The 19,483-nt window shown below is 40.3% G+C and overlaps 2 protein-coding genes across 3 annotated transcripts in view; one reads left to right on the forward strand and one right to left on the reverse strand.

Moving 5' to 3' along the window:
- LOC128613863 (mucin-5AC) overlaps positions 1-6,862 on the forward strand; it is a 28,908-nt gene extending 22,046 nt beyond the window's left edge. The window contains exons 31-48 of the mRNA XM_053634997.1: positions 435-667; positions 1,018-1,189; positions 1,306-1,547; positions 1,672-1,855; positions 1,987-2,191; positions 2,912-3,081; positions 3,242-3,311; positions 3,424-3,539; positions 3,669-3,700; positions 3,944-4,112; positions 4,395-4,499; positions 4,655-4,695; positions 4,799-4,924; positions 5,023-5,118; positions 5,243-5,371; positions 6,030-6,069; positions 6,160-6,280; positions 6,386-6,862. Coding sequence (XP_053490972.1) covers positions 435-667; positions 1,018-1,189; positions 1,306-1,547; positions 1,672-1,855; positions 1,987-2,191; positions 2,912-3,081; positions 3,242-3,311; positions 3,424-3,539; positions 3,669-3,700; positions 3,944-4,112; positions 4,395-4,499; positions 4,655-4,695; positions 4,799-4,924; positions 5,023-5,118; positions 5,243-5,371; positions 6,030-6,069; positions 6,160-6,280; positions 6,386-6,578 — 2,444 coding nt within the window. The 3' untranslated portion in view covers positions 6,579-6,862. The remainder of the gene's footprint in view (positions 1-434; positions 668-1,017; positions 1,190-1,305; positions 1,548-1,671; positions 1,856-1,986; positions 2,192-2,911; positions 3,082-3,241; positions 3,312-3,423; positions 3,540-3,668; positions 3,701-3,943; positions 4,113-4,394; positions 4,500-4,654; positions 4,696-4,798; positions 4,925-5,022; positions 5,119-5,242; positions 5,372-6,029; positions 6,070-6,159; positions 6,281-6,385) is intronic.
- Positions 6,863-8,632: 1,770 nt separating this feature from the next.
- tollip (toll interacting protein) lies at positions 8,633-19,293 on the reverse strand. Of its 2 annotated transcripts, none has more exons than XM_053635494.1 (6): positions 19,171-19,293; positions 16,644-16,793; positions 14,011-14,193; positions 12,391-12,543; positions 11,349-11,439; positions 8,633-10,788 (listed from the first exon to the last, which is right to left on the reverse strand). In XM_053635494.1, the coding sequence occupies exons 1-6, from the start codon at positions 19,201-19,203 to the stop codon at positions 10,577-10,579; spliced, it is 822 nt and encodes a 273-aa protein (XP_053491469.1). In that variant the 5' UTR covers positions 19,204-19,293; the 3' UTR covers positions 8,633-10,576. The 2 variants fall into 2 exon arrangements, with proteins under 2 accessions (XP_053491469.1, XP_053491470.1); XM_053635495.1 differs by lacking the exon at positions 19,171-19,293 and adding an exon at positions 17,010-17,628.
- Positions 19,294-19,483: the final 190 nt, after the last annotated feature.

The raw sequence follows: 19,483 nt of genomic DNA on the forward strand, positions 1-19,483 counted from the left end.
CTGCATATTTGTGCTGTTGCGAGGGATTCTATTCAGGGGGTTGAATAATTTTAAGACTGGAGAAATCATTATAAGTTGCATTTTCAGTTGAATTTGGGGAAACCACTTGAAGCATTCAAGCATTCACTTGAAGTGGATAATAGTTTGTGTCAAACTATTTAACCCTTTTAACCAGTACATTCCCCCGGCGGAATGGAAAACAACTTAACAAAACAGGCGAAAATGACATTTTTTGGCCACTGGTAAGAAAAGTTAAATTGCTTTTGCTTGATTTGTTCATTGCCTGATTTGCAATTGGGGTTTAATTATTTTGATTGAAACCATATATATATATATATATATATATATATATATATATATATATATATGTACAAAAAATATTATTATTGTATATTTAAAATTGTAATTTATACCAAATGTCTTGTATTTTTTAGACACTATCATTTATAATGTAACTGATGGCTTTGGGTGGTGCTATATTGCATACTGCAATGCCACTTGCGACGTTGATACAAAGTCATATTCCTGTTTGACAACACCACCTCCACTTACCACAACACCATTCAGTACCACAGCATTTATGAGTACTCCAACAAGTATTCCCACTGTTACCACGCTTCCTACAACTGTAGCCCCAGACTGTACCACTATTAACCCACCAAGAAAGGTAATTTTGGACAAAACTTCTAACTGCTATTTATCAGAGCTTACTATTTAGTTGTTGAACCTGAAGTGTAATACGCATTAACTACTTATTCAGTAACTACATTAAAACCAGCAAGAAAAATGTGTAGTTATGAGACTTAAGAATGTGACTGTTACTTCCAGAAGAAGTTATTATTATTGCACATAAATTAGTGGCAGAAATATCTTACAAGTAGATAGTAGTAGTAGATTTTCCACTGCAAAGCTGCTATTTTCTAGAATATATTATAAACATTATAGTTTTATTTGCAATAATCAATTCCAATTTTTTTTTTTTTTTTTTTTTTTTTTTTTTTTTTTTAACAATTACAGGATGGGGAGTCCTGGAAAGTGGATAATTGCACCACTGCAACATGTACCAATGGCTCGGTCATCTATGAACCACACAAGTGTAGCCCAGTTGAACAGATAAACTGTGCAAATGGCCGAACACCCATTAAGGTTTATGATGAGACTGGCTGTTGCTTCAAATACGAATGTGAATGTAAGCTGAGTATTTATATTGAAGCATTTACAAATACGACTTGATCATGTCTCTGTTCATATGCATGCTGCTAATTTCAAAGGTTTATCATATTTGTTTGACATGTGTTAACACAGGCTCTTGTAGTGGATGGAGTGGCTCTCATTATGTCACATTTGATGGAACCGCTTATACCTTCAGTGATAACTGCTCATACATTTTGGTTCAAGAAATTTACAATACAAATCTGAAAATCATCCTTGACAAGGAAGTATGCAGCGATGGGAGCTCCTTCTGCCCACAGAGCCTGATAATTACATACAATTCCCAGGATGTTATTCTGACCCAGAAAATGACTTCAAATGGTCCAACCAATGTGGTAATAGTGTCTCTCTAATATTATGATGTTTTTCTTGTGTACTGTTCCTGCCATCATATTCCCCAGCTACTATGTAGATCACAAAATTAATGTGTGTTTTGTATGTCTTTCTAAAACATTGCAGGTGATGGTGAATAACAAACAAGTCTATCCTATTTTCAAAAATGTTAATTACATCATCACAAGCACAGGCATGGAGGTCACAGTGTCAATTCCAGAGATTCAGGCTCAAGTGACCTACACAGGCAACACTTTTAACATTGACTTGCCCTTCTCTGAGTTTCAGGACAATACAGAAGGTCTATGCGGTGAGTAAAATCTCTCATTTAATGAAGACATAGATCAAATACTTTAACAGATTACATTACAAAATGTGGTAATGATAAATCAAAGCAAACTGATTGATAGCATATCCTTTATTCCATCATTCTTTTCCCAGGGACCTGTGATAACAGTCAAACAAATGACTGCAGGTCACCCTCTGGTCAAATCGAGTCTTGTGAGCACACTGCACCAAAGTGGCAGGTTCCCAATAAGACGTGCATAACACCCACCACTCCCCCTCCAATTACCATTAGTACCATTTCTCCCTCCACAACGCCCTACCCATGCCAGCCAGGCATTTGTGAGCTCTTCAACAGCAGGTGAATAACAACAACAATATCCTAATTAGGATCATGTCTGATTACATGTTTTATTTGATTGAATAGTTGTCTAAAAGTTAAGATAAATGTTTATGCAATTAGATTTTGAAATAAATGATCAGATACCAATCTAAATCAAGCCTAGTTAGCAAGCTGGCATGACTGTATACTTAATTTTAACAAGTAGACAAAGAAATACTTTGTTCCTTTCAAATGGGTCTGAACTTATTGTTCGTCTTCAGAATATTCAGCATAACGGCGTGCATAATGGAAACACGGATGTTCATATTTTCTTTCATAGGCTAGACATTCAGTTAAGCAATGTAAAAACAATGTTTTTAGAATGTGTTGGCCACTTGCTATCGCGCTAGAATGTGAAACAGCCACACAGACAGGTACATGAAGTACATTTCTGTCCCAATGTATGGAAATGTACTTCACGTACCTTTTTGTGTGTCTGTTTCAATAGCAAGTGGCCAAAATGCATGGCTTCTGTCAAAACTGTGGCAAGATAATGTTAGCCATTTAGCAAAGTATATGAACTGGCAGATTTAGCAAAATACATGAAGTAACAAAAGTAAAAAAAAAAAAAAATGATGAAAATAATTACAGAGGAACTTTTTACAGGCACTACAGCATATGATAAAAATAGAGGTGTAAAGTATAAAGATTACTTTTAAAGAAATTTTCTCCCTCTCTCTCTCTCTCTCACATCATCAGTGTGTTTGAAGAATGCCGTAGCATCATTCCTTTAGATCCATATATGAAAAGTTGCACACAGGATGTGTGCTCTGGAAGCTCTGCTTGCTCGAGCCTGCAGGCTTATGCATCTGCATGCGCTAAGGCAGGAATGTGCCTGAACTGGAGGAATTACACTAACGGAGAATGCGGTGAGCGATTATGCTAAACTTCTGCACATTTATAATCCTTTCTTGAGTCACTTGCGAGATTATTTTGTAGCATATTAGTGGAATGGTCTGATACAGGTCTGGTGTGGTAACAGTCCAGCCAATGTGGATGTGTTATTCATAAACATGACCTGTTTTGCAGAGGTTACATGTCCTTCTTCTAAAGTCTATGAAGCCTGTGGCCCTGCTGTTCCTCCAACCTGCAATTCTCAGTAAATGTCCCCCACCCTCTACACACTAAAAAACAAACAAACAAACACATAATCATCCTAATCTTATGATTAATTAAAACATAATAAACATTGCATATTGTGATCATGCCAGGCATAATACCATGTACCAGGAGATAATGGAATCTGCAGAAAAGCAGGAGGGATGTTTCTGTATGGAAGGCACCACGCTGTTCAACACATACTCGGGTGTCTGCGTTACGTCCTGCGGTAATACACCACCTCCAACTTCTGTAGCTTTGTAAAACATAAGCGTTTGTGTTTAAGATGACATTTCAGATCATCTGCAGAGTTGAACAAATGTCTTTTTTGACCTGTGCTTTTGTCGTTGTTTTCCAGCTTGCATAGGCCCTGATGGCAGTCCCAAAATGGTATGTATTCATAAACTTGACGAATACATGTCCCTGAGAGCCGACAGACTTGAATTGGTGCATGAGTGCCAGTAAAGGAGGCACACCATCACGCTCCTCTGTTTCTTTTAATTGAACTGCACAATGTTGTTTTAATCTCTTTTAACCATTAGATCGTTATTCACTTATCCAGATCCTACAGCCTCAGAGCTTGGAGTACTGTATACGGCGTACACCTTACATCTTACTTTCTTTCTTTTTCAGCCGAACGAAACCTGGCAAGTTGGCTGCCAAACGTGTGAGTGTGATGGTGAGACCCTGAGCATACAGTGTAACCCAGTGGTATGTCCAACCGAGGTGATGCCCACTTGTGATCGAGCTGGAGAAGTTCTCAGAAACAAAACAGACGGCTGCTGTGAGAGCTACGAATGTCGTGAGTGATGTGGCACCATCTATGTGTCACTAAAAGGACTAGTAGCCATTTAAAAAAAATCATTCATCTTTACGGGCTTGATTTCCTTTAACACACCTGAAGAATCATTTTGTATAATCATCGTAAATAAAACTCATAAATATCATATTTCTATTACGGAGATGATCTGGGGCTTTTCCATATCCACCAGTGCCACCAGCACTTTGATGAAAAGACGAGAAGGTGGATTTCAGATTGGAAAGTGATTTGACATTTATGTTTTGCTCATTTTTTCCCCTGCAGAGTGTGATCCAAATCAGTGTGTGATGACCACTGTGGGCTGCCCTCTGGGTTTCACCAAGGACATGGATTCAAAACAAGGAGACTGCTGTCCTACATACACCTGCAGTGAGTATACATAAGCATAAACGTCAAGATAAAATAGAATCGCAAGATTATAAAATAGACCTAAACACGGGCATAACAATGGTACAAAAGGCACTTAAAAAAAACGGTGAGTAAATAAAATAAAAATGAACACTCCACATTTTTTTATTTTTTAGAACCTATGAAAGTCTGTGTGCAGAACGGAACAATATATCAGGTAAGGTTGGGCCTAGGATTCATTCATCTTTATACCTGGCATGTTATCTGATAAATTACGCTAGGCTAATTCATCCTAACACTGATGAATGTATTCTCTCTAGCCGGGCTCCCCCATGCCCAGTGATAACGTGTGTGAGGAATGCGAATGTGGCACGGTGATGGATCCCAGCACTGAACTTCTGACTCCGGTGTGCACACCAAAAGACTGTAATCTGACGTGTGACAAGGTAAAGCACAGATTGGGAAAAACTCACAACATTTCCCCAAAATAAATGAGGAAAAAAAACAAAAATAATGCTAAACCCTGTGTGTTTTTTTTTTTAAGGGTTACGAGAATAAGCCTGTCCCTGGCAAGTGCTGTGGAGAGTGTGTGAGGACGAGCTGCGTGGTCACGATTAATAACGTCACAGTGACCATCCCGGTGAGTGCATACCTTTAACCCTGGCTTATTAACCCTGGCTTATTAACCCTAGTACACCCTTTAAAACACACACAGAATGTCAGACATTTGATCTCCCCTGATGGCATTTCTGATTCGTCCGCAGGTTAACGAAACAATTTCCCCACCTGATGATAAATGTGTGAAATACACCTGCCAGGATGTTAACGGTGACCCCATGGTAAAGGAAAGCAAGAAAATATGTCCCGATTTCAACCCAGAAATCTGTGTCCCGGTGAGTTTTTGTTTTCATTCTTTCTTCCTCAAAACTAGTTGAATTTATATTATGAAATCTAACGTCAGTAAGCGTGCTAGTAAGGCTGCGTGTGGACCGGGAGCTGTAGCGCTGTGTACAATCTAAATTTCATTTGGCACAAATAATTATTACCTATATATCTGTATATACCCTATATACCTATATATCTCTGGTATTTTTAGGACCTGGTATTCAGTTAGATTCAATAAAAAAAATAGCATGACTATGCTATTTGGAAACGTCCCCACGTCTGTCTGTGATCCCAAATAGCTAGCATGTTAGTCAACATGCTAGTCAACATGCTAGTTAGGAAACTAGCTCGAATTTGTCTTGAAATGTGCTGACATATTCTCAGGGATTTATTTAAAAGTCGTCAAACCTGTCAACATTTTACCATATTTTAAGCTATATCGTACATCGCTAACATTAACTAACTAGCTCTATGAACATACACCAGGTTTTTAACGGCTGTACTGAGAAAATTTGAGTTTGTGGATAATTAAGCATTATTCGCTAATGTGAAATACCACGATATCTATTTCTATAGCTTCTTCAATGACGATATTAATGAATTGTTCTACACCCTACAAATGACGGGGAAAAAAATCACATTTATGACGGTTCTCTTTCTCTATAGGGAACAGAGACGACTGATGCTGACGGCTGCTGCATGAGCTGTAAGTGAAAGCCACAGCGCATGATATTTTTCCTGAGAAATGCTGTATTTCCTGTAAGATTGACCCTTGGCTTCTCCACTTGCTCTCCAGGTACTCCACAGAGCAACTGTAACGTCCATACGAACACCACGGTGCTGGTCCATGACAACTGCAGAAGCACATCTCCGGTCGAGATCACTTCCTGCTCGGGAACCTGTGGCACTTCCTCTGTGTGAGTATGAATCGAAATTCTTAACAGCATTCTGGCATCTCACAAACGCTAGCTACATTCGAGTGATTGACTGTCCCACCTCCGTCCTGCCTTTGTATATCACAGGTACTCTGCAGAGTCCAACACGCTGACGCACGCATGCTCCTGCTGTCAGGAAGAGAAAACCAGTCAGAAGCAAGTGAAGATGATTTGCTCTGATGGATCAACGACCATGTTCACATACATTCACATCGACTCGTGCGGCTGCATGAAATCCGACTGCAAAGAAGGAGCGCAGAGACGCCGAAGGAGACGCTGAACAGGCCTCATTAATCTTTTAGCAGTGACGGAAATGTATTGATTTATGTCATAGCGTAAGTTTCCTCTCTAGTAGTCCATGTAGTGCTTCTCATCTTCTTCTCGTAACTGTATGCAATAAGTCGTCAAATGGAGAAAAATCTGTTTTCACGTTTTTATTATTATTAATTATTGTAAGGAAATGTTAAAAGCTTGCTGGAGTAAGGTGTTCAGTTCGGTGTGCTGTGATTATTATCTTTGTCCTTTGTCTTTTAGTTCTCAATAAACTACTGCAGTTTAAAGCTTTGACCTGGTCCTGTTTTCTTTTTGTTGTTGTTGTTGTTGTTGTTTTTACAATTTTCGTTGTCTGGTCTGCAGTGACGTGTTTGACAATTTCACGGACAAAAAGACCTCATTATTTATAGTGTGTTTTAAAGGTACATACAGTCCCTATGGAACTATTGGAACAGCAAAGTCCAATTCATTAGTTTGTGCTGTACACCAAAGACATTTGGGCTTTGAGATCAAAAGATGGAGATGAGACGAAAGTTTAGGATTTCAACTTTGATTTCTTGGTGTTCACATCTATACAGAGAACCTTATGTAGCAGACCACTCAATTTTTAGGCAAGCAAAAGTATAGGAACAGTCTTGCAATAAACTAAAGCAAATAACACAGGCTTTTACCTCAGCTTCTTTCAGTAGTTGTGTGATTCAGGGGGTTTCTCCCTTCAGTCTCCTCTTCAGGAGGTGAGATGCTGATCAGTTGGGTGAAGGTCTGGTGATTGACTTGTCCAGTCTAAACCTTCCACTTTTCCCCCTGATGAAATCCTGTGTTGAGGTGGAAGTGTGTTTTAGATCGTTGTCTTGCTGCATGATGAAGTTCCTCCTGATTAATGTTCCTGTAAGGTTCTGAATTCATTCTGCTGCTACCATCTCGAGTTCCATCATCAATAAAGATTAGTGAGAATGTTCCAGAAGCAGTCATGCAAGCCCGAGCCATGACGCTACCTCCACCACGTTTCACAGATGAGCTTGTATGTTCTGGATCATGAGCAGATCCTTTCTTTCTCCACACTTTGGCCTTTCCATCACTTTAGTAGAGGTTCATCTCAGTTCCAGAACTTTTGTGGATCATCTCTGTATTTCTTTGTGAATTCCAATCTGGCTTTCTGATTCTTACTGCTGATGAGGGGTTTGCATCTTGTGGTATGGCAGATATTTCTGCTCTCGAAGTCTTCTCTGAACAGTGTATTGTGAGACCTTCACCCTGCCCTGTGGAGGTTGTTGGTGATGCCACTGACTGTTGTTTTTGGGGGTTTTTTTCTTCACAGTTCTCGCAATGTTTCTGTAATCAGCCGTTTTCCTCGGCCGACCCATTCGGTGTCTGTTCCTCAGTACACCAGTGGTTTCTTTTTTGTCGCAGTACATTCCAGATTATTCTATTGGCTATACCCAAAATGTTATCCTTTTTAACAACAAACGCAGCCTTCACAGGTGAAACTGACGGCTAAAACCCAGCGTAGACGTTTAAACGCGACACACCTGAGTAACGACAAACACCTGTCAGTCCCATGTTCAATTATTTTTTGTTCACCTAAAAATTGAGTGGTCTGATACAACTTTGTGGTGTTCCAAAAATCTACGTGTCATATACATATCAGGAAATACAAGCTGAAATTCTAAACTCTTTTCTCATAGTCATCTTTTGCTCTCAAACCCAAATGTCTTTCATTCAGACACGCTGTCCTTATGCACACATTATCTGAGCAGCACACTGGCACACCCTGCCAGCAATCCTTTCTTAAGCAGCTTTCTTCTAAACACTGCAGATACCGGTTTTACCTGAAACTCAATACAATGCAGCACTTTATCAACTACAAAGACTCCTGTAAACCTGTGAGACAAGCCGAGACACCCACATGCGATAACGTTTTCTACATAAAGCATAGCGATAACCTGACTCAGCGCTTGCTTTCCGGGGAATGCCGTTTCTGAGACTTTTTCCAACCTGACCTGGTTGATTCGGACGCAGAGAATGACGTCTGTGGATTGATTTACACAAACAACAAACAAATGAAGACGAGAATAGTTTTGTTTTATTGTGTATACTGTTCAACTTAAAACAAACAAAAAAAATCATACAGTTCAGAAAGTAAAGTGCCAAAGAGTTCAACATCACTGCTCTTTGCATGAGCGGACACATAAGATAGGAATTTAACATCCTCGCTAAGAGACTAATAAATACACGGTTATCCATGATTAATCAAAACAAAAACAACAACAACAACAACCCGCATTAAGCATTTTAGTGAGCTAAGACCACGTTAAGAAATAATTAAGCAAGCCCGATTTAAATATCGATTCGACTCTTTCTGTAAGAAATCCGTGGTTGATCTCCACGTGCAATTTGATACGTATATGCAGAACACGAGACACGGTTAAGATTATAAGTCTTGCATTCGGCTTTGCATTCGTAAGGCAGGCGAGGGCACCGCTTTGGAAAAGATCCGATTACGTTGAGAACTTCCAAACGTTCCAGGAATATCGCAACATCTGCTGTGAGATTTTTATTTTTTTAATGAAAATAATAATAACGAAACATGAACATTAATGAGCAATAATGCTGACCTCGCAAATATTCGTTTGTCTTCAAGTCAAAGGGAAACATCAGAAAAGAAAAAAAAAAAATCTAAATGAGCTTTCAAACAAAACCTTTGGCATGTATTGTGTGTGCATCTAATTTCACTGAGCATGGAATTGTGGGTAAACATGTTTGTTATATATACAACCAGTGTGCTTTTAGCATTCGTTTTGCGAGTGCCTGTGAAATGAATCGATAAAAACATACACCCGAGTGCAAAAGTTTGTACACCCTTCTGACAAAACAAAAGGCTTTTAACGTATGTTCAACAAGACGACGTTCGGTGGATTTGAAAGATCGCGGCCTAATTCTTTCTAATTTTTTGACATTTCTGACAGACGTCTGGAGGCCAAGAGGGTTGACTACACGCTCTCTTTTCAATTATTATTTTTGTTGTTGTACAAGATACAGGCACTCGCAAAATACGTGCTAATCGCACATCAAGATGCTCGCACGAGTTCACAAACAAACTTAATTTAAGGTAGCAGTTGAATAGTTTAACGTTAAACTATCACTGAGGTCCGACTACTTTAAACTCCATAACAGGAAACCTTTGGCATTGCAGGTGGTCTAATTTCACACTCATAACACAGCAAGGAACTGCAGGGAAACAGAGTTCTCTCTGAGACCGTACAATAATGATTCTTCCTGATTCACAATTTGGATCTAAAAATGGTCCGTGGCAAATTTAGAAATGATTACAATAATGTATTAATTATTCTGGTGTGATAAAAAAAACTGTGATGCGCTACGATCAGTGATCCAATTGTGTTTAGAATGTTTTGCTTTATTATACTGTAAATGAATTAAAAAGACTCAAGGCTTAAGTGGCCATGCATCCAAACCCAAGGCAAGAGAGCAACAGTGGCATCGCTGATGTAATCTGCTTAAAATATGCAAAACATCGTTGAATTTTTTAATAACCGGATGATATTTGAAAAAAAAAAAAATAAAAAAAAAATAAATAAAATCAGCTGTTATCGTTAGACCTGCTCTAAATATCTCTAAATATCATCTTCAGAATATATTACAACCCATTTGATATATATATATATATATATATATTTATTTATATTATATGAGACAGAAAGCTCTCAGTGGAGACATGGCAAAAGCCAGACTACATAAAATTAAAATTAATAAAATACTGAACGATAAAGCTGCAAAATATAGAATGGAGCCAAAACATGATTATCTTCAGAGCAAAAGCATCAGCGAGTCATTTTAACAGTGAATATAGAATCCAGTGATGCTGCGGCTTCATGTTGACGTGATGGACAAGTGAAGAGAACACAGAACACAATCCTTCTGTTGGTGAACGATTTTAGTGGCCTTTTTGTGTACCCACTGAGTGCCTTGTGTGCATTTACAACACGATCAGACCTCCTCAGCCATCTGCAACAGCGAATTAATGGCAGCGTCCTTGTTGCCCTGCTGCGCATCCATCACGCTGCGGATCACTTCCTTATCCAGGTTAGGGAACATGTCGCTCAGGGCCTGCAGATCCTCCTCACTGTAGGGGGCACTGTGAGGGGTGCTGACAGGCATCCCCATGGGCATCACCCCCTGGTTATAAACACCTGGCATGCCTGGGAAAAGAATTACAGAGTGTATTACAATCATCTTTAACTATAATAAAAGAAAAGGCGGAGAGAAGTGGAAGTGGCTACGGATAATATTTCCATGCAGATCTTTTCTTTCCATCACAGCGTTCATTCCAAGCATTTTTGTAGATAAATGTAGTCATGGGTGGATGAAACCTTGTGAAACGTCTGAGGTGTCTCAGAGCATTACTGCATGCTGGAACACTTCCACGTGAGAGGGCATAACTCTAAGAGTGCTTTAAATTAAATAATAATAATAATAATAATAATAATAATAATAATAATAATTATTATTATTATTATTATTATTATTATTATTTAGAAAAGGGTCTGAAGAATGGTGCTCAGATGTCGGTCATAATCAGCCATCCAGGAGAGCGAACGTTTACCTCCGGAGTGGAGCCTGCTGGGATAAATCAATAACTGTAGAGTTAAACACTCCTGATTCATCCCTGCTGTGGTTAGGTCTGCTTCCTTCAAGTTTGCTCACTGGAATATCAGGCCGCTCGTATAATCGTATAATAAAGCCGATAATTAGTTCATACCTGCAATGGGAACGTAGCCGACGCCCTGCTGGTAAACGGTGGGCATCAGGACCACAGGCTGGGACGGCATGATCATTCCCGCTGGCACCGACTACATCGCGTAAAGAAAAGGAGAGAGAAAAACACAATCAAATCAAGTAAAGCGCTTCTATACGTGTAGAATTCGATTTGGGAAACGAGCCGGTCTGAAGCGCAGTTTATATTCAAGTGTATGAAGCTTCGTGAAGCACCTTTTACGTTTTATATTTTCACTATTAACCTTCTAACGTAGCGCGCACACACACACACACACACACACACACACACACACACACACACACACACACACACACGAGACATGCGGTCAAACGATGACAGAACTGAACAATTACTGCCTATTTATCAATATTCGTGCACAGTGCTCTGGTTAGCGTTCTGTACTAGTGATGCATAATCCCATAATACCTCGTAATCCCGAATATAACCCTACAGTTTAAAAGCCCATTTCGCCTAAGAGATAATAAATCATGCCAAAAGAAAAAAAAAAACCCCACAAATGGAACAATGTGCAATGTATCTGTAAGCCGTTTTCAAATCTTGCTTTATTTCCCTACTTTGCATAAAACACATCTGCATTACGCATTTGCAAAACCATGTATTTGTTTGATAGACGTTTTGCATACGTTCTATTGTTTATTTCGTATTTGTAAAATGTATACATGTATATATGAATGTATGCATGTTTGAGAACAGTAGGACATTAATAAAACACACCAGGAAATGCTGCAGATACAGGTCTGAAAGGTGCTGACGCTCACTCTCAGTACTCATAGAAAAGCATACTGGGGACACAATTCGTTGCAATATAATGTATTTGATTTGCCTTATTGTGTGTGTGTGTGTGGGGGGGGGGGGGTGTGTGTGTGTCTATGTGTGTGGGTATGTGTATGTGTATATGTGTGTGTATATGTGTGGGTATGTGTGTGGGTATGTGTGTGGGTATGTGTGTGTGTGTGTGTGTGTGTGGGTATGTGTGTAAATTTGTGTTTTAGCTCAAACTCACAGAGTAGGACATGACGAGGTTAATCATGCCTTCTTTATCGTCTCCTTGTCTTCCACTCAGGCTATACCACTCGTCAACGATGCTGCCTTCCCTCAAACTCTCCGGGATAGTCACGTGAGTCCAGGCGATGCGATCATCCATAGAAAACGCCCTCTAAAAACAACAACAACAAAAAAATAGGAGTTAACGTTTAAATACCTACTTTTTCATTTTTTTTTTTTTATTTAAAAGAAGACACGAGGCAAGCTGAGGACGTGTTAAACAACAACAACATAAAACCTTTTGTATCAGACGACCCAATTTTTATGCGAGCAAAAGTATAGGAACAGATAAGTCTTGAGGTAAATTAAAGTAAGTAACATTTAATATTTGGTTGCAATAACTGCATCAAGCCTGCAGCCCTTCTGTGAAGCTTCTCCAGGATTTTCCCGCAGCTTCTTTCAGTAGTTGTTTGTTTCGGGGGGTTTCTCCCTTCAGTCTCCTCTTCAGGAGGTGAGATGCTGATCAGTTGGGTGAAGGTCTGGTGATGGACTTGTCCAGTCTAAACCTTCCACTTTTGCCCCCTGATGAAGTCCTGTGTTGAGGTGGAAGTGTGTTTTGGATCGTTGTCTTGCTGCATGATGAAGTTCCTCCTGATTCATTCAGATGCATTTCTCTGTAAATCTGCAGACAGGATGTTCCTGTAGACTTCTGAATTCATTCTGCTGATACCATCATGAGTTCATCATCAATAAAGATTAGTGAGAATGTTCCAGAAGCAGCCACGCAAGCCCGAGCCATGACACTACCTCCACCATGTTTCACAGATAAGCTTGTATGTTTGGATCATTAGCAGATCCTTTCTTTCTCCACACTTTGACCTTTCTATCACTTTGATAGAGGTTCATCCTGGTTCCAGAACTTTTGTGGATCTCTCTACTTTTTTTTTTTGCAAATTCCAATCTGGCTTTCTGATTCTTACTGCTGATGAGTGGTCTGCATCTTGTGGTACGTCCTCGATATTTCTGCTCTCGAATGGTGGATTGCAATACCTTCACCTACCTTCAAACCTGCTCTGTGGAAGTTGTTAGTGATGTCACTGACTGCTGTTTTTGGGGTTTTTTCTTCCCAACTCTCACAAAGTTTGTCATCAATGCTGCTGTTTTCCTTGAATGACCCGTTCTCGAGTCTGATTGTTAGTACACCAGTGGTTTCTTTCCTTTTCAGGACATTCCAAATTGTTGTATTGAAATGCTTGTGCAATGACTCATACATTCTTCCTTTTTTCTCAGCTTCAAAATGGCTTGCTTTTCTTCCACAGACGGCTCTCTGGTCTTCATGTTGGTTTATCCTTTTTCCCCCCAACAAATACGTCTTCACAGGTGAATCCCAGGGCTCAGACCAGAGCTATTCATTTTTTTTTAAACAACTGATTTAACAGAGCACACCTGGACAGCAAGAAATCCCTATTTTTGATCACTTGAAAAGAAAAATGGGTGGATTCAAACAAAAGGTGCCATGTTTTAAGTTGTTTAACACAAAAGGTTAGTCAACTGTTGTAATGTGAAAATCAGTAGTATTAACCTTTTCGCTGTTGCAATAACTCTTACTCCTATTGACTATATTAATCATAGACTGAACCTCATCAAAGATTTCCAGGTAGAAGGAGTCGACCGCAGGAGGCAACGGGCACTGAATCACTTTGTTCCAGCGCGGGTTCTTCGCTCCATTATGTGCCGTAGGAGTTTCGTACACGGTGTAGCCGAGCCGAATTCTGCAGTACGGGTCCATGCGCGTCATGCCATAGTTCTTAGCCAACTTCGCCTGGAAAACAAAGAGGAACTCCATTTCCAACACATACTGTATAAGACAACACGGTGCTACTGTTTAAAGCAGGGGTCGGGAACCTATGCCCATATGCGGCCCTTTCAGTGGGGGGGGGGGGGGGGGGGGGGGGGTTGGAGGGAATCAATCAAAACGATCACGAAAGCTAGTGTGTCAATTCAATCAAAACTCTACATGTTGTAAAGTATTACATAATTCATGATCGATGCCCGTTTGTCATGAAACCAAGCTCAAATGTCATCAGACAACATGGAGCAGAGTGGTAATTCCCCGGTCTAATTCATAAAGCGGTTGAAAACTACATAGCTGGTCTGTTTTCGTTTATTTTTAACAAAGGTGAAATGGATAAAAGAAAAAAAAAAAAAGAAAAATAAACCCCGTTCATAATGTTCCTTCCAGTCTGACGAATTTGCACATTTGGAAGTCGTATTAACGCAAGTAGTGTTCAGTTTACTCTCACTTGCGTACTCCATCTTGTATTGATTTACCGTTTGATGAAACGTTGGAAGTTGGTTAAACGAAGTCAAGCGGCCTCCTACAGGCCTATTAGGTGAAGTGCGGGCTGTTAGGTCGAGAACACGCAAGATGAGAGATGGCCTTTTTTTATAATTGTGAAATAATAGTATTTTAAGTATTAAACACACACACCCTTATAAAACAAGCAAACCTAATTATAAAACATGAGGGTTAAATGTAGCAATGGATGAAATGTGTGACTCAGCTGTTGGACATTCTCGATCCACCCAGATCCTACCGATTTCACACAGTTTACAAAGCTATCTAAAGGTCATCTGTTACTCGTATTACTTGTTTACTCTGGAGATCTGGAGACGTTTGTGCTGACTCGAACTTCGTGGTTAATAGTTCGTAATTCTACTCATCTGAAATGAAAGCCACATAAAACTTACAACGTGGTTGTGGTAATTACATCATCCCAATTATTGGGTATCTGATAACTGCAAAAAAAAAAAAAAAAAGAAAAGAAAAAAAAAAAAGAAGTGATTTTAGCAATAATTCATCCACCGTGTCTACACGCACATCAGTAATATAATAATGGGAAACTCGAGGTCTCAGTAAATCAGTCATCAAACTTTGTTTATACTTTGTTGAAGCGGCTTTGGCTTGTATTACACCGCCCAGTCTTTTTGGGGAAGGGTCTATCAGTGTGGCGCATCCTGACTTGGCGATATTTTCCCCATTCTTTCATGTGAAAACATTCAAGGTCCATTCAATAATGAGTGCATCTCCTGGGCACAGCCCGCTTCACGTCACCCCACAGATTTTAGCGTTGGATTCAGGTCTGAGCTTTAACTAGGCCTTTGAAAAACATTCATCTTCATTTGGTTAAGCCGTTCCTTTGTTGGTTTGGGTGGTCGTCAGCCCCCTAATAATCCCCCATCTCTGAATTGGCTACATCACTCTCCTCTCCTCTCCACCATTAGCTGGTGTGTGGTGGGCGTTCTGGCGCACTATGGCTGCCGCCGCATCACCCAGGTGGATCCTACACACTGGTGGTGCTAAAATAATAGGACGTCTTTATCTGGTAACAGCTTTATATTACACATTATATACGTGCTGCTCACATGACAACTCGAACTATTTAAAATCAGATCATACAAACAGTATGTGCAGTATTGTCCCTGTATTCATTATTTAACCGACATTCCTTTTATAAAACCCCTTATTCTTTACGAATCTTGTAAATCTCCATCTTGTTTCGTTTTAAAATCCGCTATTGAGCCTCATACTGCGTTTAGACCCGAGTTATACTTAACATCGGTGTCATGTGACATGAAACGTAAGGTTTAATGGTTGACTGTCGTCGTTTCATCTCCCCTTCTGAAACGTGACGAGCCATTATGTCCAATATAAAAAAAAAAACACACACGTACAGACAGAACACGTCAAAACATGGGGCTAAACATGTGACTCAAAAGTCACACATTCCTGTCCCGCCCAGATAAGAAAGATGTTCATGAGAAAGGTATATTGATTTTTAAATGTCATCTCTCTCTCTCTCTCAGTGACGCACGGTGCATTCCACATTGGTGTCCACCAGAACGACTGGTTTACTTCAGTATTCAGTATCCAGCACCGAATGCTCCCCTTCGTTTCTGTCCTAAACGTATTCATTCCGCTGATCAAGTGTAGTACTGGAACAAACTACAAGACTCATGAACGCTAACGTGTGCTGTACTGGACAAGTTACAGGACATTCGTTTTTCTTCAGCAACATATTTGTTTACTCCAGTAAGAAATTGTATGCATGCAGGTTATTCAAATTTCTTAAAAAAAAAAAAAAGCTTACGCACATATTCAGTCTTGATAAATAACCCTCAGTGATTGCTGTAACTGTATGTGGCTAATTCGTGAAGGGTACACACGTGTAAATCGGTCACGCTACAAACTCAAAAGTCACGGTGGTGCACCTGAACTACTGTGATGCTGATCCGACCCATGGAGCCGAGGCCGCCTCCGTACTGCAGCTGCTGCGCCGCATGGGCGTCCATCTGCACCTGCTGCTGCTGGACCGTCGGCGTGATCCTCAGGAAGTCTGTTGGAAGCTCTCCAATGTACACCTGGACACAGAGCGCACACACGCGGGACCGGAGAGGTCAAATACAGTACAGTTGATAACATTACAACAACGACAACAACAACAACAACAACAACAACATGTTCTGACCCATGCACTCTGATCTCCTGAGATCTGATCTCCTGAGAAGGTGACTGCAGTCACAATAAACAGAAACAAACACACACACACCGTTACAGTCAGATCAGTTTAACCATACCATGATGTTAAGCGGCACGATCAGAGCTCAGACGTGGTGTCGTAGCGTTCGCTCATGGACGCGGTGCATACTGCTGCCTTTCCTGTTTTCCCTCTCGTGTATAAAATCACTTCGAGTAGGCGTGTCGTACCGACGTGCACGTACAGGACTAGTCTAGTTACGCGATTCACAGGCATTCACCATGACCTCATGCTGTTGTTCTCCTCTCGACGTGACGCAACTACACACGATATAATTACACTCATAACAAAAATAGTTACGTGAAGACGGATCTGCCGTGATTAACCTCAAAAAGTTCCCGTTTCTTTTTTTTCCACCAAAAGACGTTATTAAGGACAGCTACAGTCTGCTCCGAAACTATCGGAACGGCGATTCATTTCTGCGTGCTGTACGGTGCACCGAAGACGTCTGGGATCGAGGATTTTCAGCTTTTCTTTCCTGTTACGCAACATTAAAACCTATCGGACCAGCCGATTTTTACACGAGCAAAAGTATAGGAACAGACGAGTGTTGAAGTAGATAACACGTAATATTCGGGTGCATGTCTGAGACTAAGTGACATCACCAAATTGCTGGTTTCTTCTTTTGTGATGCTTTTCCAGGCTTTTATTGCAGTTATATATAATATATAAAAATAGTTACTTGTATAATATTAATGTTATTATATTTATATTTAATTATATAAGTTATTTAAAACAGTCATTTATTTTGACACGTTCATCAAAAATTAGAGCCGGTGTTTTGTTCTTTGATAAATTCCGAAAATGGAGAGTTCTTTATTTCTTAGTAGTTATTTCTGCTGAAATGTGGAGAGTTATTTATTTTGAGTAGCGATTCGTATCATAAACCTTCGTCTGACTGCTTTATTACTGAACCCGCACCACCGTCTCACACCGCGCCAACACAAGTACATCCTCATCCTGTGGGAAACAAAACCGGAAGACAAAGTGTTCCTGTAGACGTCTGAAGTCACTCTGCTGCTACCTTCATGAGCTCCACCATCAGTAAAGATTAGTGAGAATGTTCCAGAAGCAGCCATGCAAGCCCGAGCCATGACGCTACCTCCACCATGCTTCACAGATGTTCTTTCTGCACACTTTGGTAGAGGTTCTTCTCGGTTAGAGAACTTGTGTATTTCTTTGCGAATTCAAATCTGGCTTTCTGATTCTTACTGCTGATGAGTGGTCTGCATCTTGTGGTATATTTCTGCTCTCGAAGTCTTCTTCGAGCGGTGGATTGACATACCGTCACCCCTGCCCTGTGGAGGTTGTCGGTGATGTCACGGACTGTTGTTTTTGGGTTTTTCCTCACAGCTCGCACAATGTCTCTGCTACATCAATGTAAAAAAGGGGGATATATTCAGAAGTCTGCATTTTTTTATTTGTTTTAAAGACATCTTGCAAAAGGGGGGCCTCGGTCAAACGTTAATGCCATTTGAGGGGCCTTGCCCTGGAAAAGTTTGGGAACCCCTGGACTACAGTGCCTCAAATAACCACTCTTTACAACCGGGGTGAGCAGAAAAGCATCTCAGCATGCGAAACGCTTCAACTCCTGACAACAAGCAGAAGACCACAAACAAACAAACAAACAAACAAACAAACAAAGCTGCCAGCCGGGTTTAAAATTACACTGAAAGGCTTAAGATGATTCCCAAAATGTCTTATTTTGCTGAAATTATATTAATTCTATGAAAGCATCTAGGGGGAAACAAACAAAACTAATCATATATGTGTTTACTATTACACAACACCAGCAGCTCAACAGCTTATTGACAGCGTGTAGAAATCATTCTGTTCCACGATAAACACATCAGGAGGTACACATATGTTTTTATCAGTAGTAACAGCAATGGTACAAGGTTTGGATAACGTTACGAAATACGATTAAGTATTTCTTCCCACCCGCATTCTGACAAATTCTGCTGATTGGCGCAGTGCTTGCGGAAATGGACCACTACCCAACCGGAGCGCTGGACAGGAAGAGGACTAGCCAATCCTAGCGAAGGAGGTGGGATTTGTGTGAATACGGTTGAGGAAAAAAAAACCTGACCGAGGAAGAATCAGAAGCCAGCTTATCTATCACTGTATATACAGCTCCGTTTTCTGTTCTTTTTTTAATTCTTTGAGTTCCAGCAAATTTGGGGATACATCTACTCACTCACCTGTCCTCGCTGAGTGCTGATCGTGGTCGCCATGTTGCGCGAAGTTAATCAAAAGCTAAGCAAAAATATGATTCGCGTTTTCACTGTTTTTCCTGACGCTCTTCTTCTTCTTTAATGTTCACGGACACGAACCGGAACACACTGCCACCTGCTGGTTGTCCAAAAGCAACAACAACAACTCGCCGCTTAAATATCTTAATGTTCGAAATTCAGGAAAAGAAATGCAGCGTTGTCGGTTCGGGTTTAGTGTGGAAACCGCCCTGCGACCTTATCACTGTTAGGTCAGAGATTGTACCTCTGGATGGAGCTCTCA

Source organism: Ictalurus furcatus, chromosome 10, assembly GCF_023375685.1.
Source record: "Ictalurus furcatus strain D&B chromosome 10, Billie_1.0, whole genome shotgun sequence".
Lineage (NCBI taxonomy): Eukaryota > Metazoa > Chordata > Actinopteri > Siluriformes > Ictaluridae > Ictalurus > Ictalurus furcatus.